Here is a 23,768-nt window from a genome sequence, read left to right as displayed (position 1 = left end):
TGAAATAAATTATGATGTGTGTATCAGAAGTTAGTGTTGTGCGCTGTTGTTGTCAACACCAGGACACAACATGTAGCGAAAAGTAATTATTTAAAATAAACATAAACTTTAATAACAAGAACAAGATGGATTAAATTATGCACAAATATTAATACTTGTGTAATGTCTCATGACAAAAATTGACTAGAAAATTATGTAAATCATTTACACAAAACAATACTAGTAAGATTAACAAAACCAAATTTCTTGATACTCCAAGGAATTAAAATGCATAAAAAACCCAACCACATACTAGATGCATAAAAAAAAATATTGTTTAAAATCAAACGAAACCACTCTTCATTCAACACTTAACACAGTGTTTTTTATTGAGTGTCGTCAACACCAATTAACAACACGGAAAGTATGTGAATCAATCACGCAAACTCTTCACACGAAAATCTTCAATTTTGAACTCTGTGTATGCTCAGAGAAACTTCAGCAGCTACGCCTTGTTCTTTTATGAATATTTCGTAAATATACTTCACCAGCCTTATTATCTTCCCATAAAACCATTCGTACAAAATGGAAACAAGAGTTTATTAGGAATAAAATTATATTCAAATCTAAGATACTATATCTTATGGATAAATACCAAAAACAAATTGTATAGGATAAATATCAAGATTAGCTTATGTCAAACAAGTTTAGAAATACAAAACACTTATATTTCGAATTATATAAAAGACAGATTAATTAGGAATACAATATTTCTTTCAAATATAATAAATATGGATGATGACGGATGATATAAAATCCTACAAAAACTCGATCAATTGTCATCTCTAAGCTCATCTTCAAAAGAACCACTAAAATGATAATCCAACACGCCTATTTTTCATGATGAGACCAGTTGACCTAATGCACTTCGCCTGTTGTAAAGGCTTTACTTGAGAGTTTACCTATTCATACATGAAAATAGTGGTTGTTGATCCCTTACAAAAAATTTGAAAATAATGGTTGTTGATCCCCTAAAAAATATCAGGCAAAAATTTGTGTGAGACGGTCTCACGAGTCGTATTTTATGAGACAGATCTTTTATTTGGGTTATCCATGAAAAAGTATTACTTTTTATGCTACGGGTATTACTTTTTATTGTGAATATCGATAGAGTTGACTCGTATCACAGATAAAGATTCGTAAGATCGTCTAATGAGATACCTACTCAAAATATTATATCCCAAATTTCTCTGACCTAAATGCACACACAAAACACACACTGAGAGTGGAAATAAAAAAGCTAGAGAAATCCGATTTCTTTTGCATCTCATTTTGAGTTCATTTAAGTTTATTTGGCTTTTTTTTACCATTCTTCTTCTCTCATTTTCTTCCCCACGCCAAATTTTACCCCACATGATTTCGACTGAAAATTTCCTCGAAGTTACATAAAAAATTCTGTTGATTCTCCTGTGGTAGAGACGAATCTGGATGACCGAGACCGATGATGAAGTTTACGCCAAATTTTGTTATAATTCTAGGTCTGCTGTGACCTGGAGTCCCTTTTTTGTGTTTATATTTTCTTAAATTTGAATTTGAGTTCAAACTCAATTTTCAGATCTACGGGTTTGAAATTCGAGCAACCGAAAGGGGGGTTGTGTGTTTTTTTATAATAATTATACAGAAAATGCCTGGTCATGGGGATTTGGGTAGGCAAATAGATCAGTTGATGGAGTGCAAGCCGCTATCGGAGGCGGATGTGAGGTCTCTGTGCGAGCAAGCGCGAGCAATTTTAGTGGAGGAATGGAATGTGCAGCCGGTGAAATGCCCCGTGACAGTGTGCGGCGATATTCACGGACAGTTTTACGATCTGATCGAGCTTTTTCGAATAGGCGGAAACGCTCCCGATACTAATTACCTCTTCATGGGAGACTATGTTGGTGAGTTTTCCCTAACTTTTGGGCAATTTTATGGAAGAGAAGCTTATCTTGGTTCTGTTGGAAGTTTTAGATAATTTTTGAAACTTGGATAAATCGTAGATGGGTTTTCTTCTTGTTTGCAAGTGTCCATCGTTGATATTTTGAGAAGATGAGTAATTTTTTTACTTTATAATTGATGTTTCTAGTCTAGGCCAGAAAAATAAATTGGATAATCGATGTATTTGCATGTGGGAAGTGAACTGAATTATGAGCGTTAAATTGTTATGCCTAGATTGTTCCAGAGATATATATATTCTGGAAGAAAAATCAATGAGGTGTGAATGACAGCTGATTCCTTATCACATTTTATGGAATTTTACCTGACTTTACTACAGTAATGACTCTATAGACATGCAATTTTGGAGTTTTTGCATCTGTATTTCATATTGACGGAATCTTCAATACCTATCCTTGCCAACATGTCCTTATTTTTGCTATTGGGTTTAGTGACAATTATTGAATTATGCTTCACTAATAAAGAATTTTGTCTTGTGTCTCCTTGTGGTAATATAGTTCTATTAATTAGCTGGCCTGTTAGAAAGGGCATCTTCGCAGTTCTCTAATGATACATTTTGTGTCATGCAGACCGTGGGTACTACTCAGTGGAGACCGTTACACTTTTAGTTGCTTTAAAAGTTCGTTATAGAGATAGAATTACTATTCTTAGAGGGAATCATGAAAGTCGGCAAATCACTCAAGTGTAAGAGCTCTACTTTCTTCCATATGCTCTTACCGATAGATATCCTTTGAAGTGGCATAGATTATCCTCATCAAAACCTAATGAAAAGCTGCACAATTTACACTATAACCCAAAATTACGGAGGAAATGGACATCATTTTAAAGATTTTATCTCACATGAAATGAAATTTTTCCTTGATATCAGATCTGCTCACTGAATGGTTTTAGATGGAAAGTTAAAATAGCTATGTTCTTGAGCATCTCCAAAATTTGAAGACTATATTATTCCTAATTTGATCATTTCCAGGTTTACTAATTCACCTTTTTGGTTTGCTAGATATGGGTTCTATGATGAATGCTTAAGAAAGTATGGCAATGCCAACGTCTGGAAATATTTCACGGATCTTTTTGATTATCTACCCTTGACTGCACTAATTGAGAGTCAGGTTTGGATTATAAGTTGCCACACTCCTCCGTTTTGGTTTTGTCAATGGAATAACTTTATGTCTGATGTCTTGCGATGCTTCCTTCTAGATATTTTGTTTGCATGGAGGTCTTTCACCATCTCTTGATACACTAGACAATATCCGAGCGTTGGACCGTATACAGGAGGTACCGGTAGTTTTTATTGTCACTCGCGTCTTTATTATCTCTCTGGTATATGTATAGTATATCCTGTTTTTAGTATTTTGTCCTTGCTTGTATGAGGCGATGGGGCAATTTGGGTTTGGTGTTGATATTTTACTCCGGAGCTATACTGCTATTTTTGTTCTAAGCTAAGAGAATACCTCCTTGACATCTTTATGGTTCTGTTTGTTGTGAGTCATTTTCCAAAGCCTGTTCTTGATCTACGTGCTTGTTGATTGGGTTGTAGGTTCCACATGAAGGACCGATGTGTGATCTCTTATGGTCTGATCCGGATGATCGCTGTGGTTGGGGCATATCGCCTCGTGGCGCTGGATACACTTTTGGTCAAGATATCGCGGCTCAATTCAACCACACCAATGGCCTCTCCCTAATTTCAAGAGCTCACCAGCTTGTCATGGAGGGCTTCAATTGGTGCCAGGTATGCTAATAATCTGAATCACACAATCACATCAACCTTCATTTCTAACAACAGTTTCATCATTCGTTTATCCCTTTCATGTATTTGTAGGACAAGCACGTAGTAACAGTCTTTAGCGCTCCAAACTATTGTTATCGTTGTGGAAATATGGCTGCCATACTCGAAATTGGGGAGAACATGGATCAGAATTTCCTCCAGTTCGACCCAGCTCCTCGGCAGATTGAACCTGATATGACGCGCAAAACTCCAGATTATTTTTTGTGAACCCGAGACCTCTTTTCAGCTGTTTGTAACAATCGTTTGCTGTTACGTCACTGTTGATGCACATTAAGAGATTAGTAATTGTTTGTTGGAGAGTGATTTTTTTCATCATTCTTCGATTGGGGAGTTCACTCAAGTACCCCAGAGAAGTAATGGTGGCAGGGGTTTTTTGGGCTGTATATTCCTTTCTTTCCCATTCAGAAAATAGAAGCAAAAAATGACATGATAATATTGTGTGTTTTGTAATTTAAAAGGATGGAGGAAGTAGTTTCCCATTTTATTCTGACAACTAATCATAATTTCATTCAACTGAATCGTGCCCTTGTGCTTGCCTTCTTTGGGTGATCCTAGAATTGATAACACTTATTATATTTTTTGTTCAATTTGTTTATTTCTTATACAATCATTAATTATGATTAGGGATGACATGTTCTTTTTGTATCAGTTATGGGTATGTTAATAGAATTGTGTTGAAGTTTTTGTAAATGTATTATGTAAAAATTGGAGACGTTAAAAAAATATTACAAGTATAGTTGTCTCATAGGTCAATCAATTAAATTTGGGTACAAGTCAGATTGTGTATATGATTAAGTTTAATGTGATTGTTAGATTTGCTAGTTTCTACCACAATTTTAACAGTAGAAAATCCTTGCAACATACGAACTTCCCCTTTCCCACCTTTTTATTTCCCGACTAACCCACTTACCTTTCTCCTAGTGTAGACAATTTTTATTATGGACTTCTCGTTCTCACTGATTGGGATCCTCAAGACCAGCCTTGTCCTCAAGTTGAATGTAGGATACTGAATTGATACATCTGCGACATCCTCCCAAGTAGCTTCTTCGGGTGGTTTTTCTTTCCAATGCGCCAATACCTGAGGTCGCGGCTCTCTTCGTTTGTTTTTGATCCGTTTGGAAAGAATTAGTTGTGGCTCATAACCAAAGCTTAGATCAGTGTCCAGACCATTGGAAGACTCTGTTCCTGAGATATATTTCCCACTGCTTTCTTAAGACAAGAAGCATGAATAACAGGGTGGATTCTTCATTCTAGTCCCCGGAGAAAGCTTTTTGTTTATAAGCAACCTGTCCAATTTTTTGAACTATCTTAAAAGGGCCATAGTACCGAGGTGCCAATTTTTTTATAGGTTCGACGACACACTGATTGTTATGACACATTTGAAACTTAATTAAAATGAAGAGTGTCTAAAAAATTTTTGGTGAAAGAGAGTGGACTTATTAATACAATAATTAAGAGAGTTAGGTAAGATTATGTAATATAATTTATGATTTTAGTAATTTGGTTCCCTCCTCCGGTTTAAGATCCTGATAATTTGGTTCCTCCTCAACTTTAAGATCCCGATGTTTCTCTATCCCTCAAAGGAAACCAAAGAAATATTGAATCAAAGATCACGTGAAAAACGTAAGTATAATTTTACAATGTAGGTGTTATTTATACCAAACTTTTTATAAGGATCTCTTTGTTTACGATGAAAATGAAAATATTGTTTGTAATTTAGAAGTGTTGGAATGATTCAAGGGTTTGGGTCGAGTTTTTGAGGCTGAGTTTCAACATTGTTAGAGGTTTCGGTCGAGTTGCATCATGTTGGGCCAGGTATTGCTTCAGTTTTAGAATATATTTTGGGTCGAGTGTCATGATTTTGGGTCTTGTGTCGTCATGATGGGTCGTGTTTCGTCATGTTGGGTAAGTGACATCATGTTTGGTTAGGTTTCATCATTTTGGGTTGTGTTTCGTCATGTTGGGTCGAGTGACATTATGTTTGATTGGGTTTGGGTCGTGTTGCATCATGTTGAGTTGCATCTCATCGTGTTCGGTCGGGTTTCATCATGTCATAATGTTTGGTCGAGTTCCGTCACGTTCGGTTGGTTTTTTTTTTTAAATAAATATTTTGAATTAAATTTTTTTCTATTACACTGGATTTAGGATATGCCAACATCTTTGAGTACGACAGCGAATGAGAAAATAATGAAGATAATATATTTAAATGGCGTCAATGATCTACTGGTAAGTGGACAGCCATTACCGTGGAATCCAAAATTTGTTCGATGGAATATTTACGATGTGAAATATATAAAGTTATGATTCTAGATGGCATAAAACTTGAGATTGGTTATCTATCGGATGTGAAGCATTGAAATATTCGTCCTATGCATATTGAGAATGATAATGATTTGAAAACATATTTATATTTTGGTTGTGCGAGAGACAGACCTATGCTTTATGTCGAAGTTGAACGCAATGTTGTTGCTACATTGGATGTTATTGAGACAGATATAACTTTTGATATTGTTGGAACTGATTGCATATTTCATGTTGATATAAATGTGCATGATTTGATTGATGGACATACAGATAATGAATACAATGAAGGTAATGAAAAAGATTGTATGATGACTATTTTGATCGAATTTTTTGTGTTTAGTCATTGTAGCAACAATGAGGTATTCGAATATGTGAATAATGTTTGTTCAAATCAGAATATAGATATAAATAATGTGCTCAGTCGGAAAAATGATATGGAGCACACGGCTGAGGTGCATGTGGATGATGATGTTTCATTCAGCAAAACGATATTGAACTCATAGATGATAATGAGATTCATGTTCAGGCTAGTAATAATACATATGAATTCACCAGTGGTTCTAATATCTATATTGGTCAGGAATTTTTAAACAACGCTGCCATGAAAAAAGAATTATCTAAAATTGCGTTGAACTCTTCTTTTGAGTTTGAAAGTGTGAAATCTTCCCCCAAGTGTATATGCGGTTCATTGCGTAAGTAAAGGTTGCAGCCGGAGAATTTAGACTTCAAAACATGACAACGAAACACATTTTGAGATTTGTACATACTACAAGACACAAACTTGTGACTTGGCAGGAAGTGTAAAAAACCGACAAGCAAGCTCATCTGTCATTTGTGACATATTGGTAGAAAACTTTAGGGGCAACAAGTGACACCTCAATCAATTCAATTATGACAATGATGTTGAATTAGAGGGTTGACGTTGCCTGTTACAAAGCTTGGAAAAATAAACAACTTGTTCATAATATCTTTGGAGGTGATCTGAAAAAAAGTTTTTTTCTTCTTCCTTCTTATTTGAAGATTGTAAAGAAAATTAATCCAGGTAGCATAACAGATTTAGTAGTAGATGAGCATAGTAGAATCGATAAATTTGAGACTGCACGAGGAAAGATAGCTTCCAATCATTGTACTTTTAGATTCTTTGTAGTGTCGCGCACCAGCCCAGCCCCCCGCAACCTGTCACACGAATGGGTGCGTGAAGAGTCCTAGGGCTTGCGGATTCTCCTTTTTTTCCTGCTTCTCCCAAGTCCATCCACCAAAGACCCCTCTAGCTCGCTTAGTTGCAGCCAACACAGGACCCTGACCCAGCCCTAGACGGCACCCGGTGCGTTTCCTCTTGGCCGAACCACTTTGTCTCTTAAGCCCCAAAGATAACCCTAGAAACCCTAGTTCGACTCTCCCTTAGCCTTTCATGTTTCCAGCCCACGTTTCTCCCTTAAACGACTCTTTATCCGTCCCTTAAACATCTTATATTGGCAACGTGCCCGTTAGAATTCATAACCCGCTCATATATGCATAAAATCATCAAAACTTTGAAAATAATATTGAAAGTGTTAAATATTTTAGACTCAATTGTTTTTCATGCTAGCAAACATCAATCATGCATAATATGATTTGAATGATGCATAAATAAAGATTAGAAGCATGTCTTTGCATTAAAAACGCTCAAATATTCGATTATATTTAATCATATTATCAAGCCTCAAAACGTTTATCGAAATATATTTTTTTCTCGTCGTCTCAAGTTTCTTTTCCCCGGCCTATTATTAAATATCCGAATAAAATCTTTAATTTTCAAGAAATCATGTAATTAAACCTTCAATCATATAATATGTATCATTTAAGCATTTAAAATCAATTAATTAAAGCAATTAAGCAATGTAAATAATTCGCATGCATGAGGTTTACGTGTGCTGATTTTTGGACATTACACGTCCGATGGCCTTGCAGTTTATGAGGTTTATGCATATTAAAAATTATTTAATACTCTGATTTATTTTATTGCATTTTGGTTGGGAAACAAATTATTTTTTTGGATGGTTTAAATATTTTATGGATGTCGACGTGAATTACTTTTTTTACGCCTCAAAATATTCAGAAGTTGAATTGTTAAGATTTTTTTTTAAAGTTTTAAATTTTAGGTTTATTTGTTTGGAATTTTCGAAAATGATGCATATGTTTTTATTGAGTTTAAATGTTAAGAGTCAATTATTTAATTATATAGAAAAATTTTATTTTCCGCATATTTTAAGTACTAAGCGAGGGTCGTTATAGTTGATATCAGAGCAAGATCCTGATAAAGGGTTGTGCCTACTACCGGTTGCGAGAAGCTCAGGAAGTCATGCCTAATTTTACGATTTTAAATGTAATAAGTATTAAAGTACGAGTTTCTTTGGCTGTGTGTTCAAGTTTAAATAACATTTAGTATGTTATATGAATATTATTTTTATGCATGTTAATTACGTGTTGGGTTGGGTTGTGGAACAGTTTGCCTCCCAGACTTGTGGTTGATCTTGAGAATCATGTGGGTCGTGAGGAGGAGAAAGTTTCCCCTCCACGTCCACCACCAGATCTTCAGGCACAGATGCTTGCTGGCATGACCCAGTTCTTTGCACAGTTCGCTAGGAACAATGTGGAGTTGGGGAGGAAGACGAGGCCGGAAGCAGTTTATGAGCTCTTTAGCAAGATGGACCCCAAGGACTTTGCGAGGACGACGGATCCTATGGTGACAGAGGGTTGGATTAAGTCCATATAGGTGATCTTTACTTTTATGGAATTGCAGCAGACAGAGTTAGATGCGCCACCTATCTGCTGAAGGATGATGCTAGACTGTGGTGTGAAGGAGTATCAGTGACTGTGAACCTTGAGACCCTTACATGGAAGGGTTTCAAAGAAGTGTTTTATTCGAAGTACTTCACTGATGATGTCCGCTTCCGTCTAACTAGGGAGTTTATGTCGCTGAGGCAAGGGGAATGCATTGTGGCGGAGTTTGTGAGGAAGTTCGAGCATGTGTGACACTTTGTGCCCATGATTACATATAATCCAAGAGAGAAGTTGAGGCACTTTCTAGATGGTTTGCGGTCGATCTTGCGCCGTGATGTTCGTGTGGCTGGTCCTACGACCTTATTTTTTGTTGTGAGTAGAGCCTTAGCAGTCGAGCATGATAAAAAGGACATTGAGAATTACAAGTAGGGCAAGAGGCCTTATCATATGCCTCATCATCAGCCTCAACAGCCGAGTACGAAGTCATTTCAGGGCAATTTAAAGGCAAGAGACAGCAACCCCAGAAGAAAGCTACTCAGAAGTCTAACCTTATTCTAGGAAGTCTAATGCTTATCCCGTGTGCTTGAAGTGCAATTGCCAAGATGAAGGATCTTGCTTATGGGGACATGAAAATGCTTTAAGTATGGAGCTCCTAGTCATATGCTCAAAGATTGCCCTCAATGGAAGCAGCCGACTCAGGGGCGAGTCTTTGCTATGCATGCCGAGGAGATAAACCTAGACACTACTATCCTTACAGGTATTATAATTAATTCAGCATATTATAGTTTACTGAAATTTGGGATGCATGGTTTGAACATTTTGTATAATAGCATGCTGATTTTCAAAGAAAAAAAAATTATGGATATGGATTCAGTGTCTGCATGTGAGTAATTCTAGTCCTTCGAGAATTGTTGAGTTTAGTGTTATGTTAATATTATCTTAGGAAGGATTTTTATAGCAGGAGTAGCCACGAATGCTCTGCTAGATTTCCAGGACTACTCATTCATTTATATAAAAAAACTTTGTGAGCTATTTGGGCATCCACCCCACTAGGTTCGACGTAAATTATTCTATGACAGTCCCATTTTGGGAAGAACCGTCAGATACTAATGTGGTCAGAGACATGGATCTCGAGCTGCAGGGCCACACAATCTATACCGATCTTATTGTAATGTCGATAGCAGAGTTTGACATTATCCTCGGAATGGATTGGTTGTCAAAGAATGGAGTGTAAATCGATTTTCAGTGAAGGTCGGTATAAAAAAGACCGCTGGGTCTGAAGAAATTTATATTCGAGCTAGATTGATGCAAAAATCTGCCTCGAATGATATCATGCGTTCAGGCAAGGAATCTTATGCATAAGGGATGTCAGGCATTCTTAGCGAGCATTATTTCAGCCCCTGATACAACCAGTCAATCCATATCAGACGTCCTAGTTGTCAGGGACTTTCAGGACGTGTTTCTTGACAACTTTGCTAGTATTCCACCTTGTGAGGTGGAGTTTTCTATTGAACTTATGCTAGGTACCGTGTCTCCAAGGTACCATATTCGTTAGCGCCTGTAGAAATGAAAGAGCTAAAACAATAGATATGGGAAATGCTAGATAAGTGATTCATATACTCTAGTTGTTCACCTTGGGGCGCGCCATTGCTATTCGTGAAAAAAAAAAGACGAAAATACAAGACTTTGTATTGATTATTGTGAATTGAACAGAGTTACAGTGAAGAAAAAGTACCCATTACTGAGAATCAAGGACTTGTTCGATCAGTTACAGGGAGCGAAAATGCTATCCGAGATAGATATTCGCTCTGGGTATCATCAGATGAAGTTAAAAGATGTGGATGTGCATAAGACAGCTTTCAGAACTCGCCATGGGCATTACGAGTTTTTAGTAATGTTGTCCGGGTTGACAAATGCCCCAGCGATTTTCATGGATCTCATGAATAAAGTATTCCAGCCTTACTTGGATAAGTTTGTCATTGTATTCATAGATGACATCCTCATCTATTCGAAGATATAGGAGGAGCATAGCCAGCATTTGCGTACAACATTGCAGGTATTGCGGAGCCGAAAGTTGTATGCAAAATTCAGCAAGTGTGAGTTTTTTTTAGATGAAGTATCATTCTCGGGTCATGTTATCTCTAGTAATGGTATTGAGGTTGATCTGTCCAAAGTAGAAGTTGTTAAGGAAATGGATTGTACCAAGAACGCATCTGAGATTCGGAGTTTCTTAGGATTGGCGGGTTACTACAGAAAATTCATTAAGGCATTCTTTTCGATTGCAGTGCCACTTACCTCGTTGATGATGAAGAATACTAATTTTGTCTGGAATGCTGAATGCCAGAAGAGTTTCGATACTTTGAAGCAAGCTCTTATAACAGCACCGGGTTTAGCCATGCCATCAGGGAAAAGTGACTTTGTATTATATACCGATGCATCTAAGTTCGGTTTAGGTGTCGTTTTGATGCAGCATGATCGAATAATCGTGTATGCCTATAGACATTTGAAGTTGCATGAAAAGAATTATTCGACTCATGATCTTGAGTTAGCCGCGATGTCTTTGCCTTGAAATTATGGACTTGTACGGTGAGAAATGCAATATATTTACCGATCACAAGAGTCTCAAATACTTTTTCACGCAAAAAGAGTTAAACATGTGACAAAGATGGTGGTTAGAGTTGGTGAAAACTACGACTGTGACATCAATTATCATCCGGGAAAAGCTACGGTTGTTGTAGATGCCTTGAGTAGAAAAGCAGCAGTTGCAGCACAACTGTCAGCGCAAAGACCTCTACAGTTAGATATTTAGAGGTTTGATCTTGAGATCTATTCTAGGGGCAGAGATCCTAGGTTATCCACACTGATAGTATAATCTTCCTTGATATACTCTATCCGTAGTGGACAGTAGTCCGATGAGTAGATGCAGAAATGGAGAGTGATATATGAGTCTAAGGTCAGTAAGCTTTATACAGTGGTCGATGGGATTGTGAGGTTCAGAGGGAGAATGTGGGTTCCTAGTGTTCGTTTGATTAGATGAGATATCTTGTCAGAGGTGCATACATCACTGTATTCCATTCATCCAGGGAGTACTAAGATGTATAGAGACTTGCAGATGCTTTATGGTTACAGGCATGAAATGAGACATTTGACGCTTTGTATCTGAATTTCTAACTTGCCAACAGGTGAAAGTAGAGCATTATAGGCCAACAGGGTTGCTCAAACCACTTTCTATTCCTGAATGGAAATGGGAGAATATTAATATGGATTTTGTCGTTGATAACCGAGGTTAGTATGAGGCCCTAACACCATTTGGGATATCGTTGATTGTATTACCAAGTCGGCGCACTTCTTGCCGATAAAGATGATATCTTCTATGATGCAGTACGCAGAATTTTATATTTGGGAGATAGTCAGATTGCATGGGATACTAGTTTCGATTGTGTCTGATAGAGACCCGAGAATCACATCATCCTTTTGGAAGAGTTTGCATTCTGCAATGGGGATGAAGTTTCTATTCAGTACAACTTTCCACCCTCAGATAGACGGCCAGTCTGAGAGGGTGATACATATTTTAGAGGATTTACTGTGTGCATGTATTAGCGATTTCCATGGGAATTGGGAATCAAAGCTACCTCTAGTGGAGTTCATCAATAACAACAGCTTTCAATCGTCTATAGTTATGGCTCCTTATGAGGCATTATATGTAAGAAATTGTAGATCGGATATTCATTGGGACGAGGTTGGCGAGAGATCAGAACTTGGTCCAGAGATTGTTCAGAAGACTGCAGACTTAGTAGTCAAAATATGAGACATGATAAAGGCTGCTCACAGTCGTCAAAAGAGTTACGCTGATAAGAGAAGAAAGGACCTCGAATTTGCCGTGAGAGACCGTTAATTTGTAAAGATATCACCTATGAAGGGTGTTACGAGATTCAAGAAGAGAGGCAAATTGAGTCCGAGATTCATAGGACCGTTTGAAATTCTTGACAGAGTGGGAACACTAGCTTATCATGTAGCTCTATCGTCGAATATAGCAGGAGTGCACTGAAACTTCTACTACTCGTTTTTACTTAAAATATACAAGAAATTTTTTTTCTTAAAATAATTTCGGCCGAAATATACGTACATACATATATATAATTTTTCCATTAAGATAAGCCAACCAACGTATTATTTGAAAATCCAAAAGAACGCAATGCAAAACGTAAAATCGTAAACCATCAAACAAAACTCAAAATTAACATTTTTCAAAAATAGCATAAGCTCTTAAAGCCTCTCAAAAACCACTCAAATGTTCATACTAATGCGGAAAACTAGCAAAGGTTCTCGGGTTATGTACACAATTAGTCCAGCTAGTTCAATCATCAAGTCCTCCAACATCATCAAAATCATGCTCAGCTGCATCGATCACACCTAGTAAGTCTAATGACTCAGCAATCCTTAACCATTATAGCAAGTAATACATATACATTCACAAGCAATAGTGAAAATACTTTTGATAAAATAACTTTTTATGAACATGCATAATCTTTAAACCTTTTTTCCTTTCATCATATCCTTTTTCCTTTCATTACATATGTATACGTTCCCTTGCAATGAATTCAAATAATTAATTATGACTTTCATTTCAGCTTTTGGTCGACTAATCAATCTTACGTATAACCATGTTACCAGACTGCGGGGACATCAGCGACACTCTGACCCGTCAACTAAGCCTTGGGCTTACATATCATCATACCATTTTGTATCGTCATACCATTTCGTATTCGTATTAGACACAATCAAGTCGCCTCCATCAACCTTTTATTATATTCATCACTTATAAAAATTCATTCATATGTATCGTTTTTCTTTAAAACCAAAAATGCAACACGTCGTTTAGCATTATCGTTTTTCATCATAAAATCCCATGAAATTTCAAAATAACATTTTAACATTCATTACAGCATTCAGGGCACTACCAGAACGTCTAACATTTTTCAGGTGTGAAATGACCATTTTGACACTGAAACCCTAACTTTCCCAAATTACCCTGGGACCTTAAAACAACGTCCCAAATCCAGCCAAACATAACATAACACCTTAATATACATACATAAACATTTCTTAGACTTAAAATTAAGCTCCTCGACTAATTTACCATTTCGTTTTAAAACTTGAACCTATATCCCGGTTTTAACTCAAAACATTAACACCTAACTAACCCTTTTCAACCCAATTCAAGCAACTTAAAACCCTCGGAGACGTCTAGATAGCTGCTGGAATTTTCTCCCCTTTATTTTCGAAACCCTAGCTTCCACCATCTTCCACCCTTCGAACCTAGACCCTAACCACCATGTCCAGACCCTAACCAACCATCCTAGGACCTAGATCGAACCCTTATATAGGTGCTAGACCAATATATACAGGCCCTACAGAAACAGCCCTCACCCGTGCATCTACAAGACTTGCGCGTCCCACTCTCACGGCTTCAGCCCTAGCCCTTGCACAAACCATACCTCAACATATCTAGGACCTTGACTTGACCCCCTTAGGACCCCTGGACATTCCCCAACAGCAGCCCGTAGCCTGCCCCTTCAAGAGCCCTAAAATCAAAACCCTAGTTCTCCTCGACCCAAAAATTGTGCAGCCCTAGCCTTGCCTCAACCAACCTTGAACCATGGCCCCTAAGGACTCTTAAACACACTAAAACTATTAAACACACTGAAAGCCTTCCTAAACGTGTGGTGTGTGGCATGAGTTTGAGAGAAAAACTCCAGGAGTCTTACGTGAAGTGGGCGTGAGTTTATGAGGTGTAGAATCTTAGGGTTTAGGAGTCTTGTTTTAAATAAAATACTTGTTACAAGTTTAGGCCCGACAACCTTAGTATAATAGGCTCATTAGACCCATTAGATAGTAGATAAAATATTTTGTTTTGGAAAGTTTTCGAAAATATTATCCGAATTTCCAAAAAGTCTTTATTTTCGTCAAAAGTCGATTAACGGTTTAAAATACGATTCGGATCGTAAAAACATTTCAAAGATACCATTTTTGAAAATAACATATAAAATATAGCATATATTAAATAATTAAAAATAATCATTTAATAAAAATATTTTCCCTTTATGGTCTTCGGTCTCCGTTCCTCGATTGCGTCTCAATAACTTTTAAAACACAGTTTTATGTATTCTAATATAATACCCAATTTTAAACAAGTAAAAAAAGCCTATCACATTTAATAAATGCAATTAAAATAATATAATTAAGAATATTCCATTATTCCTAGATTTACATGTTGTAGGATTAAGTTATCGAATTTTGGACCTTACAATTGCTCTCTTCCTTAAATGAAATTTCGTCCTCGAAATTAAAACTTATTGAATAACTCCGGATAGTGACTTCTCATGTCGGCCTCGATTTCCCGCGTAGCTTTCTCCTCTGAATGATTTAGCCACTTGACTTTAACCATTTGTATAACCTTATTCAGGAGCCTTCTTTCTTGCCTATCCAGAATTTGTATAGGCCTTTCCTCGTAAGAAATATTTGGAGTCAGCTGCAGATGTTCATAATTCGGTACATGTGAAGGATTCGACATGTTTTGCAGCATCGAGATATGGAACACATTATGCACTCCAGCTATCATTCGTGGCAACGCTACTCTATAAGCATACGTTCCAATCTTCTCTAGAATCTCAAACGGTTTTATGAACTTCGGACTGAGTTTGTCTTTCTTGCCAAATCTCATAACACCCTTCATAAGTGTTACTTTAACAAATATGTTGTCACCAACTGCAAACTCTAGCTCTCTTCGTTGCTTATCAGCGTAAATCTTTTTGCGATCTTGAGCAGTCTTCATCCTATCTCAGATTTTGATTACTAGCTCTGCTGTCTCTTGATCAAGTCTGGACCAAATTCCCATCTTTCACCAACCTCATCCCAATGTTTTGATGATCTACACTTCCTCCCGTAAAGTTCCACGTATGGAGCTATACCTATAGACGATTGGTAGCTATAGTTATAGGTGAACTCCACTAGATGTAATTTCGGTTCCCAACTTCCTTGAAATTTGATCACACAAGCTCGGAGTAGATCCTCCAAAATTTGAATCACCCTTTCGTACTGACCATTGGTTTGAGGATGAAACGCGGTGCTGAACAACAGCTTCGTTCCCATCGCTGCATGAAGACTCTTCCAGAAAGACAATGTGAACCTCGGATCTCTGGCCGAAATAATAGATATTGGAATCCCATGCAGTCGGACTATCTCTCGTATATACAGCTCTACATACTGTGTCATGGTGAACGTCGTCTTGTAGGTAGAAAGTACGCTGATTTTGTAAGACGATCAACTATCACCCAAATGGCATTGAATCCCCTGATAGTACTTGGCAATCCCACAACAAAATCCATATTAATATTTTCTCATTTCCAATCGAGAATAGGAAGTGGTTTAAGTTTCTCGGCTGGCCTATGATGCTCTACCTTAACTTGCTGGCATGTCAAACACTCGGACACAAAATGCAAGATGTCTCGTTTCAGGCCCGGCCACCAATACAGTGTCTGAAAATCCTTATATATCTTCGTACTTCTAGGATGAATGGAGTACGGGGTATTGTGAGCTTCCTTCATAATAACCTCTCTTAGTGAATCTTCACTAGGAACCCATAGTCGATCTCGATATCGAACTATGCCATCCTCCTCGGAACACAGCGTTCGGAGGTCTTTAGATTCGTCTCTCAATCTCCATTTTTGTAACTGTTTATCATAAGACTGACCCTAACGGAATCTATCCATCAGAGTCGACTGTACTGCCAAAGTAGAAAGATTAGGAGTCTCGCTCCTAGCATACACCGCAAGCTCGAATCGCTGAATCTCTGGTCTTTTAACTGTCAATTGAGTGATAATTGCTACCTTTCTAATAAAAACATCCGCAACTACATTAGCTTTTTCTAGTTGGCAGCTAGTATCACAATCGTAGTCCTTCACCAATTCTAACCATCTTCATTGCCTCATATTCAACTCTTTTGGGTGAAGAAGTACTTTAAGCTTTTATGATCAGTGAAAATTTTGCACTTCTCTCCATATAAGTAATGTCTCTATATCTTGAGAGCAAATACTACTGTTGTAATCTCGAGGTAACGAGTCAGGTAATTCTTCTCATGAACCTTCAACTGTCTAGACGCATATGCTATCACTCGATCATTTTGCATCAGTACTGCACCTAAACCAAGCTTAGAAGCGTATGTATAGAGAACATATTCTCCTTGCCCTGATGGCATTGATAGAACTGACGCTGAAGTCAAAGCTTGCTTCAGCTTCTCGAAACTCTCTTAGCATTCTGATCCCCAAATAAACTTTGCATTCTTCTTTGTCAAGGCGGTCAAGGTTACAGCAATAGAAGAGAAACTCTGAATAAACTTCCGGTAGTAGCCAACTAGACCCAAGAAACTACGGATCTCGGTTACATTCTTAGGTACTGGCCATTCTTTAACTGCCTCGACCTAGCTTGGATCGACCTCGACTCCATCTCTAGAGATAATGTGACCTAAGAACACCACTCTCTCTAGCCAAAACTTGCACTTGCGGAACTTAGCGAATAGTTTTCTATCTTACAATATTTGTAGTGTCGTTCTTAAGTGCTGACTATGCTCTTCTTTGCTCATCGAGTAAATCAGAATATCATCTATGAAGACTATGATAAACTGATCTAGATACTGCTGAAATACGCGATTCATGAGATCTATGAAAATCGTTGGCACATTGGTCAGCCCGAATGACATCACCATAAACTCATAGTGCCTATATCGAGTTTTGAAAGCCGTCTTGTGAACATCGGACTCCTTCACCTTCAGATGATGGTATCCCGAACGAAGATCTATCTTCGAGAAAATCGAAGCTCCTTGAAATTGATCAAGTAAATCCTCGATTCTAGGTAAGAGATACTTATTCTTGATGGTGACTATGTTCAGCTCTCTATAGTCAATGCAAAATCGCACACTATCTTCTTTTTTCTTCACAAATAATAACGATGCGTCCCACGAAGAACAACTCGGACGAATAAAACCCTTTTCCAGCAACTCTTGAATTTGGTCTTTTAGCTCTTTCATTACGATGGGTGCTAGACTATAGGGTGCTTTAGAAATTGGCACGAGAAAATAGAAAATTCCACCTCTCAGTCCGATGGAATTCCAAAAACGTCATCAGGAAAGGCACTAGAAAAGTCTATAACAACCTCAACATCCTTTAGTTTCTGACTGACAGGAACTTGTGCTAAAGTAATACATGCTAGAAAAGCTTGGCAGCCTCACTTTATAAGTTTCCTCGCACAGATGTTGGAGATAATGTGCGGCATTTGCTTGTTCCTTGCTGCCTCAAAGACAAAAGATTTCCCGCTAGGTGGTCGAATAGATACTGACATCTGCCAAAAATCTATCGAAGCTCTATTCATAGATAGTCATTCCCCGCCAAGAATGATGTCGAATTCAGACATCGAAAGTACGATAAGATCTACCTGAACCACATTTTTTCGTAAACCAAGCTCCAAATTCTTCACAATGCTTGTGGTAACCATTTGATCACCAGAAAGAATGGAAACTCTAAAGCCCAAATCCAAATTCTCGGGTATAATCTTTAGTCACTTGAGTAACTTCTCGGATATGAATAATTGTGTAGCTCTTGAATCAAGCAATGCATAGGTAGCTACACCTAAAATGAATACCCTTTCTGCGACAAATATATCATCAAATCCAATCGTATCGAAGACTTAAATTTTTTTTTATCATTAATTACACAAAATTCTCGAAATTATCACTTTTAGCCCTAGTAATTCTTGAAAAGTACATAATTTCACCAAATAACTTTCGAAAATAGCATTTCAACATTAAAGTTTCGGAATTCTTCATTTTAGTCTTTAAAATTTCGAAAATTGTATTTCTAACCCAATAAATTTTTGAATTCAATCAATTTAGGCCCCAAACTCTCGAAATATATTGTTTTGATCCCTAAAATTCTAGAAATTCCAGAAATACCCTTTTTTCTAGAACTCGTAAAACAGTCCTTGAACTTTCAAAACTTTGCAATTTAGTCCCTGAATTTTTGAAAATTCCAGATTTCACCTTAGAATTTTCGGTCATCTCAATTTCAGTACTTGGAATTCTTAAAAATTACGTTTTGACCCCTAAATTTCTCGACCTAGTTAAATTTAACCCTTAAATCTCGATTTTTGCAATTTAGCCCTTCGAATTTTCGAATTATGCAATATATTCTACATAAATTCGGTCCCTTCATTTTTTAGCCCTAAAATTCTTGTTTTCGTTCAATTCATTCCTTTACATCATTGAAGCTTATATTTTATGCCAAATTTTATAATTCCCAATGTCGTCCCTTAATTCCAACTAAGGTAGATCATGCAACATATTTCTTCTAAGTTCTTTATTATCCCAATCAATTGTACTATCCAATTTAACATTTCATGCAACAAAAGCAATATAAAAATGTTAAACAACTAGGTTACTAGTAATCAGAGTCGTTTTTGGCTCTGCTTCGGCTTCCTCAGCATGCATAACATAAGCTCTGCCAACAGTTGGTCCTTTCTTCTTTGGACAGTCAACGGCCTTATGTCCTTCCTCTTTGCATATGAAGCACTTATATGTTCCCACATACACTTTCCAAAGTGTGAGTGATTGCGTGCTTTGTACAGTGGCCTTTCTTCAGGTTTTGGTGCTCCATGATGTGGTGGCTTATGTTGCCTCGGTTTCTTCCACAGCCTTTGGGGATTTTACTTCCTTTGAGCTTTGAGAGGTCCCGTAAATTGTTTCTTGACTGGCTGAGAGTTCTGCTGGTGCTGCTGCCATTTGCAATGCATCTCAAAATCAAAATCTTTCAAGGCTTGCTCAAATAGGAAAGCACAAGCAGTGGCAGTTTCTTAATCCGTCGGTCATATCAACATCACATCACGACGTATAGTAGGTCGAAGACCATCCAAAAATTGCCTCAATTTCTCAGCAGCATCACTAGCAATGAGGGGCACAAAGTGACAACCCCTATCAAAATTCCTAACGAACTCAGCCACTGACATGTCTCCCTGACGGAGAGTCATAAACTCCCTCTTCAAGAGCCACGAACGTCAGCAGTAAAATACTTCTGATAGAAGATGATCTTGAATTGCACCGTGAGGGTGGCTAGACTGTCACCATGTTCATCTCCTTCCCACCAAAGAGAAGCATCATATCGAAGAATATAAGTAGCACACCTCGCTCAATCAGCATCCCCCATATTCAGATAACGGAAGTGCACCTCGAGAGATCTAATTCAAAACTCAGCAGCAAATGGGTCGGTGGTGCCAGAAAACTCTTTCGGACCCAGCCTCTGGAACTGATCATATACATCATGTTGTGGCCTCAAAGCCTGCTGCTCAAAGAAATATAACATACCCTCTAGAACACAAGTACCAACATTCCAATTAGAAGGTGAGGGTGCATTCTCTTGACGATCCTCGTAAGTGTCTGCTTGCCTATCGGTAATAACTGCGCGTCTAGGAGGCATTATATCTGAACATTTTCTAAATTCTAAACGTAACCAAAATGCATTTAAATCTAAGCTTCTAACCATGCAGCATATCAAAATACATTATCGAGCAACTTAATCATAAATATCAATTAACTTCAAAAAGCTTTTAAACATGTAACTTATGCATATAAACCATGTAAGCATGCAGGTACTATCATAAAAATCATTCAAAGTATTTAAACTTACAGACTTGAGGCTTGACTACTGAGCATACTGGAGCTGACGGTGGCACAACCCTTTGCAAGAACATTGCTCTGATACCAACTGAAACGTCTACTACTCGTTTTTCTATAAAATACACAAGATATTTTTTTTCTTAAAATACTTTCGGCCGAAATATACATACATACATATATATGTATAATTGCCATTAAAATAAGTCAATCAACCTATTATTTGAAAATCCAAAAGAACGGAGTGCAAAACATAAAATTGTAAACCTTCAAACCAAACCTAAAACTAGAATTTTTCAAAAATAGCATTAGCTCTTAATTCCTCTCAAAAACCACTCAAAAGCATAAAAGTTATAAACGTCATCAAAATCTTTAAAATCATAATAATGCGGAAAACTAGCAAAGGCTCTCGGGTTATGTGCACTATCAGTCCAGCTAGTTCAACCATCAAGTCCTCCAACATCATCAAAATCATGCTCACCTGCATCGATCACACCTAGTGAGTCTAATGACTCAGTAATCCTTAACCATGATAACAAGTAATACATATACATCCACAAGCAACAACGAAAATACTTTTAATAAAATAGCTTTTCATGAACATGCATAAATTTTAAACCTTTTTCTTTCCTCATATCCTTTTTCCTTTCATCATATACGTATACATTTCCATTTCATTGAATTCAAATCATTAATTGTGACTTTCATTTTAGCTTTTGGTCGATTGATCAATCTTACGTATGACCATGGTACCAGGAGACAGGGACATCAGCGACACTCTCATCCATCAACTGAGCATTGGCCTTACATATCAACATATCTTTTCGTATTTGTATTAGTCACAATCAAGTCACCTCCTTCAACCTTTCATTTATAAAAATTCATGCATGTATCATTTTTCTTTAAAACTAAGCATGCAACATCTTTTAGCATTATTGTTTTTCATCATAAAATCCCATAAACTTTCAAAATAAACATTTTAAAATTCATTACAGCATTCAAGACACTACCAGGACGTCTAACATTTTTCAAGTGTAAAATGACTATTTTGCACATGAAACCCTAGCTTTCCCAAATTACCCTTGGACCTTAAAACGATAACCCAAATCCATTCAAACTTAACATAACACCTTAAAATACACCCATAAACATTTCTTAGACGTAAACTTAAGCTCCTCGACTAATTTTCCAATTCGTTTTAAAACTTTAACCTACATCCCGATTTTAACTCGAAACTTAACCAAACTTTACCAAATATAAACCATAGCTTATTAAAACCTAATTAACCCTTTTCCAACAAAATTCAAGCCCCTTAAGACCCTCGGACGTCTAGAGAGCTGCTGTAATTTTCTCTCATTTCTTTTCGAAACCCTAGCTTCCACCATCTTCCACCCTTCAAACCTAGACCCTAACCACCATGTCCAGACCCTAACCAACCATCCTAGGAACTAGAATGAATCCTTATCTAGCTGCTGGACCAAGCTCTACAGGGCCTACGTAAACAGACCTCAACCCGTGCATCTACAAGACTTACGCGTCCCACTCTCACGGCTTCAGCCCTATCCCTTGCACCAACAATCCCTCCTAACTAGGACCATGACTTGAAACCCTTAGGACCCCTGGACGTGCCCCAACAGCAGCCCACAGCCTAACCCTTCAAGAGCCCTAAAATTGAAACCCTAGTTCTCCTCAACCCAAAAATCGTGTAGCCCTAGCCTTGCCTTAACCAGCCTTGAACTGTGGCCCTTGAGAACTCTTAAACACACTAAAATTCGTCCCTTTTAGTGTCCCCACCATGGCATCCACTTTGTGCATTATTAACACGAATTTAAAAGCATGAAGACTCAAGTTTTATCATGTACAAGCCATAAAAACAAAAATATATAAGAGGAGATCATTTTTTTTCATGCATTAATGTATAAACACACATAATATGGTATGAATAATGAGTGAAGGAAGATTAAGGCATGCCTTTGCATATTTCACGCACGGAAAACAATTTGAGATACGAAGAACGTTGGCGGAGAGGGACGGGAATTTGCTGCATTTTTAACCCTCAAAAGTGGCATGAAAGCCTTCCCAAACGTGTGGTGTGTGTGGTGAGTTTGAGAGAAAAACCCTAGGAGTCTTAGGTGAAGTGGACGTGAGTTATGAGGTGTAGAACCTTAGGGTTTAGGAGCCTTGTTTTAAATAAAATACTTGTTACAAATTTAGGCCCAACAACCTTAGTATAATAGGCCCATTAGATAGTAGTTAAAATATTTTCTTTTGAAAATTTTTCGAAAATATTAGCCAAATTTTCAAAATGTCCTTATTTTCTTCAAAAGTCGATTACCGGTTTTAAATACAAATCGGTTCATAAAAGCACCTCAAAAGGTATCATTTTCAAAAATAACATATAAAATATATCATATATTAAATAATTAAAAATAATCATTTAATAAAAATATTTCCCTTTATGGTCCACGGTCTTCGTTCCTCGATCGCATATCGAATAATTTTAAAACACAGTTTTATGCATTCTAATATAAAACTCAATTTTAAACATGTAAACATGCCTACCACATATAATAAATGTAATTAAAATAATTTAATTAATAATTTTTATTTATTCCTAAATTTGCATGTAGTTGGATTAAGTTATCGAATTTTGGACCTAACATGCACAATGTGTTTCATGTGTCTATGCTGAGGAGGTGTTAGGATCGGTTAAGATGGGTAAGGTGTTGATAATTGGGGGGAGGGAGGTTGGATAAACGCCTTTGTTTTCTTTTAAAATTTTCTTAAATGTGAATATATAATCATAAAAGGCTAATTTTTCAGGAATTTTAGACCGGGCTTCCGATAAACTTTAATTTTCTACTGGTCCAGCACTAACTCTTCGATATATCTCTTGCTGGAAGTACCCCTGATCCCATTGATAATGAGTGGGACCAAATAATTCGACAGGGGTAGTTGCTGAACCATACCACATAGTTCCAGCAACAACAAAAGCTGCAAAAAAAAAAACAGCAGTTCTTTGAGGAACTGATCCGAAAATTTTGTGTGTCGATATAAATCATTCAACTTAAACAAGTGCGGAATGAGACTGAAATATAGATTGAATACTTAAAATAAACTGAACTAATAACTGAAATGAACATGAGAATTTTTCTTGATGTTCGCAAACTTCAACTGTTTGTATGTCACCCCTTCTATCATAAAGATAGGATTTCACTAAAAGAC

General features: G+C 37.2%; 1 protein-coding gene across 2 annotated transcripts; it reads left to right on the top strand.

Moving 5' to 3' along the window:
- Window positions 1–1,316: 1,316 nt before the first annotated feature.
- On the top strand, window positions 1,317–4,275 carry LOC142520052 (serine/threonine-protein phosphatase PP2A-2 catalytic subunit-like). 2 transcript variants are annotated; one of them, XM_075623009.1, is made up of 7 exons: window positions 1,317–1,517; window positions 1,595–1,916; window positions 2,541–2,655; window positions 2,972–3,080; window positions 3,169–3,246; window positions 3,509–3,700; window positions 3,791–4,275. In XM_075623009.1, exons 2-7 carry the CDS (start codon window positions 1,664–1,666, stop codon window positions 3,962–3,964), a joined length of 921 nt encoding a protein of 306 aa, XP_075479124.1. In that variant the 5' UTR covers window positions 1,317–1,517; window positions 1,595–1,663; the 3' UTR covers window positions 3,965–4,275. The 2 variants fall into 2 exon arrangements, with proteins under 2 accessions (XP_075479124.1, XP_075479123.1); XM_075623008.1 differs by having other exon boundaries at window positions 1,317–1,916.
- Window positions 4,276–23,768: the final 19,493 nt, after the last annotated feature.

Source organism: Primulina tabacum, chromosome 12, assembly GCF_025594145.1.
Source record: "Primulina tabacum isolate GXHZ01 chromosome 12, ASM2559414v2, whole genome shotgun sequence".
NCBI classification, from domain to species: Eukaryota; Viridiplantae; Streptophyta; class Magnoliopsida; order Lamiales; family Gesneriaceae; genus Primulina; species Primulina tabacum.
Note: the sequence above shows the minus strand (reverse complement) of the source record. Positions and strands in the feature narration are given on the sequence as shown.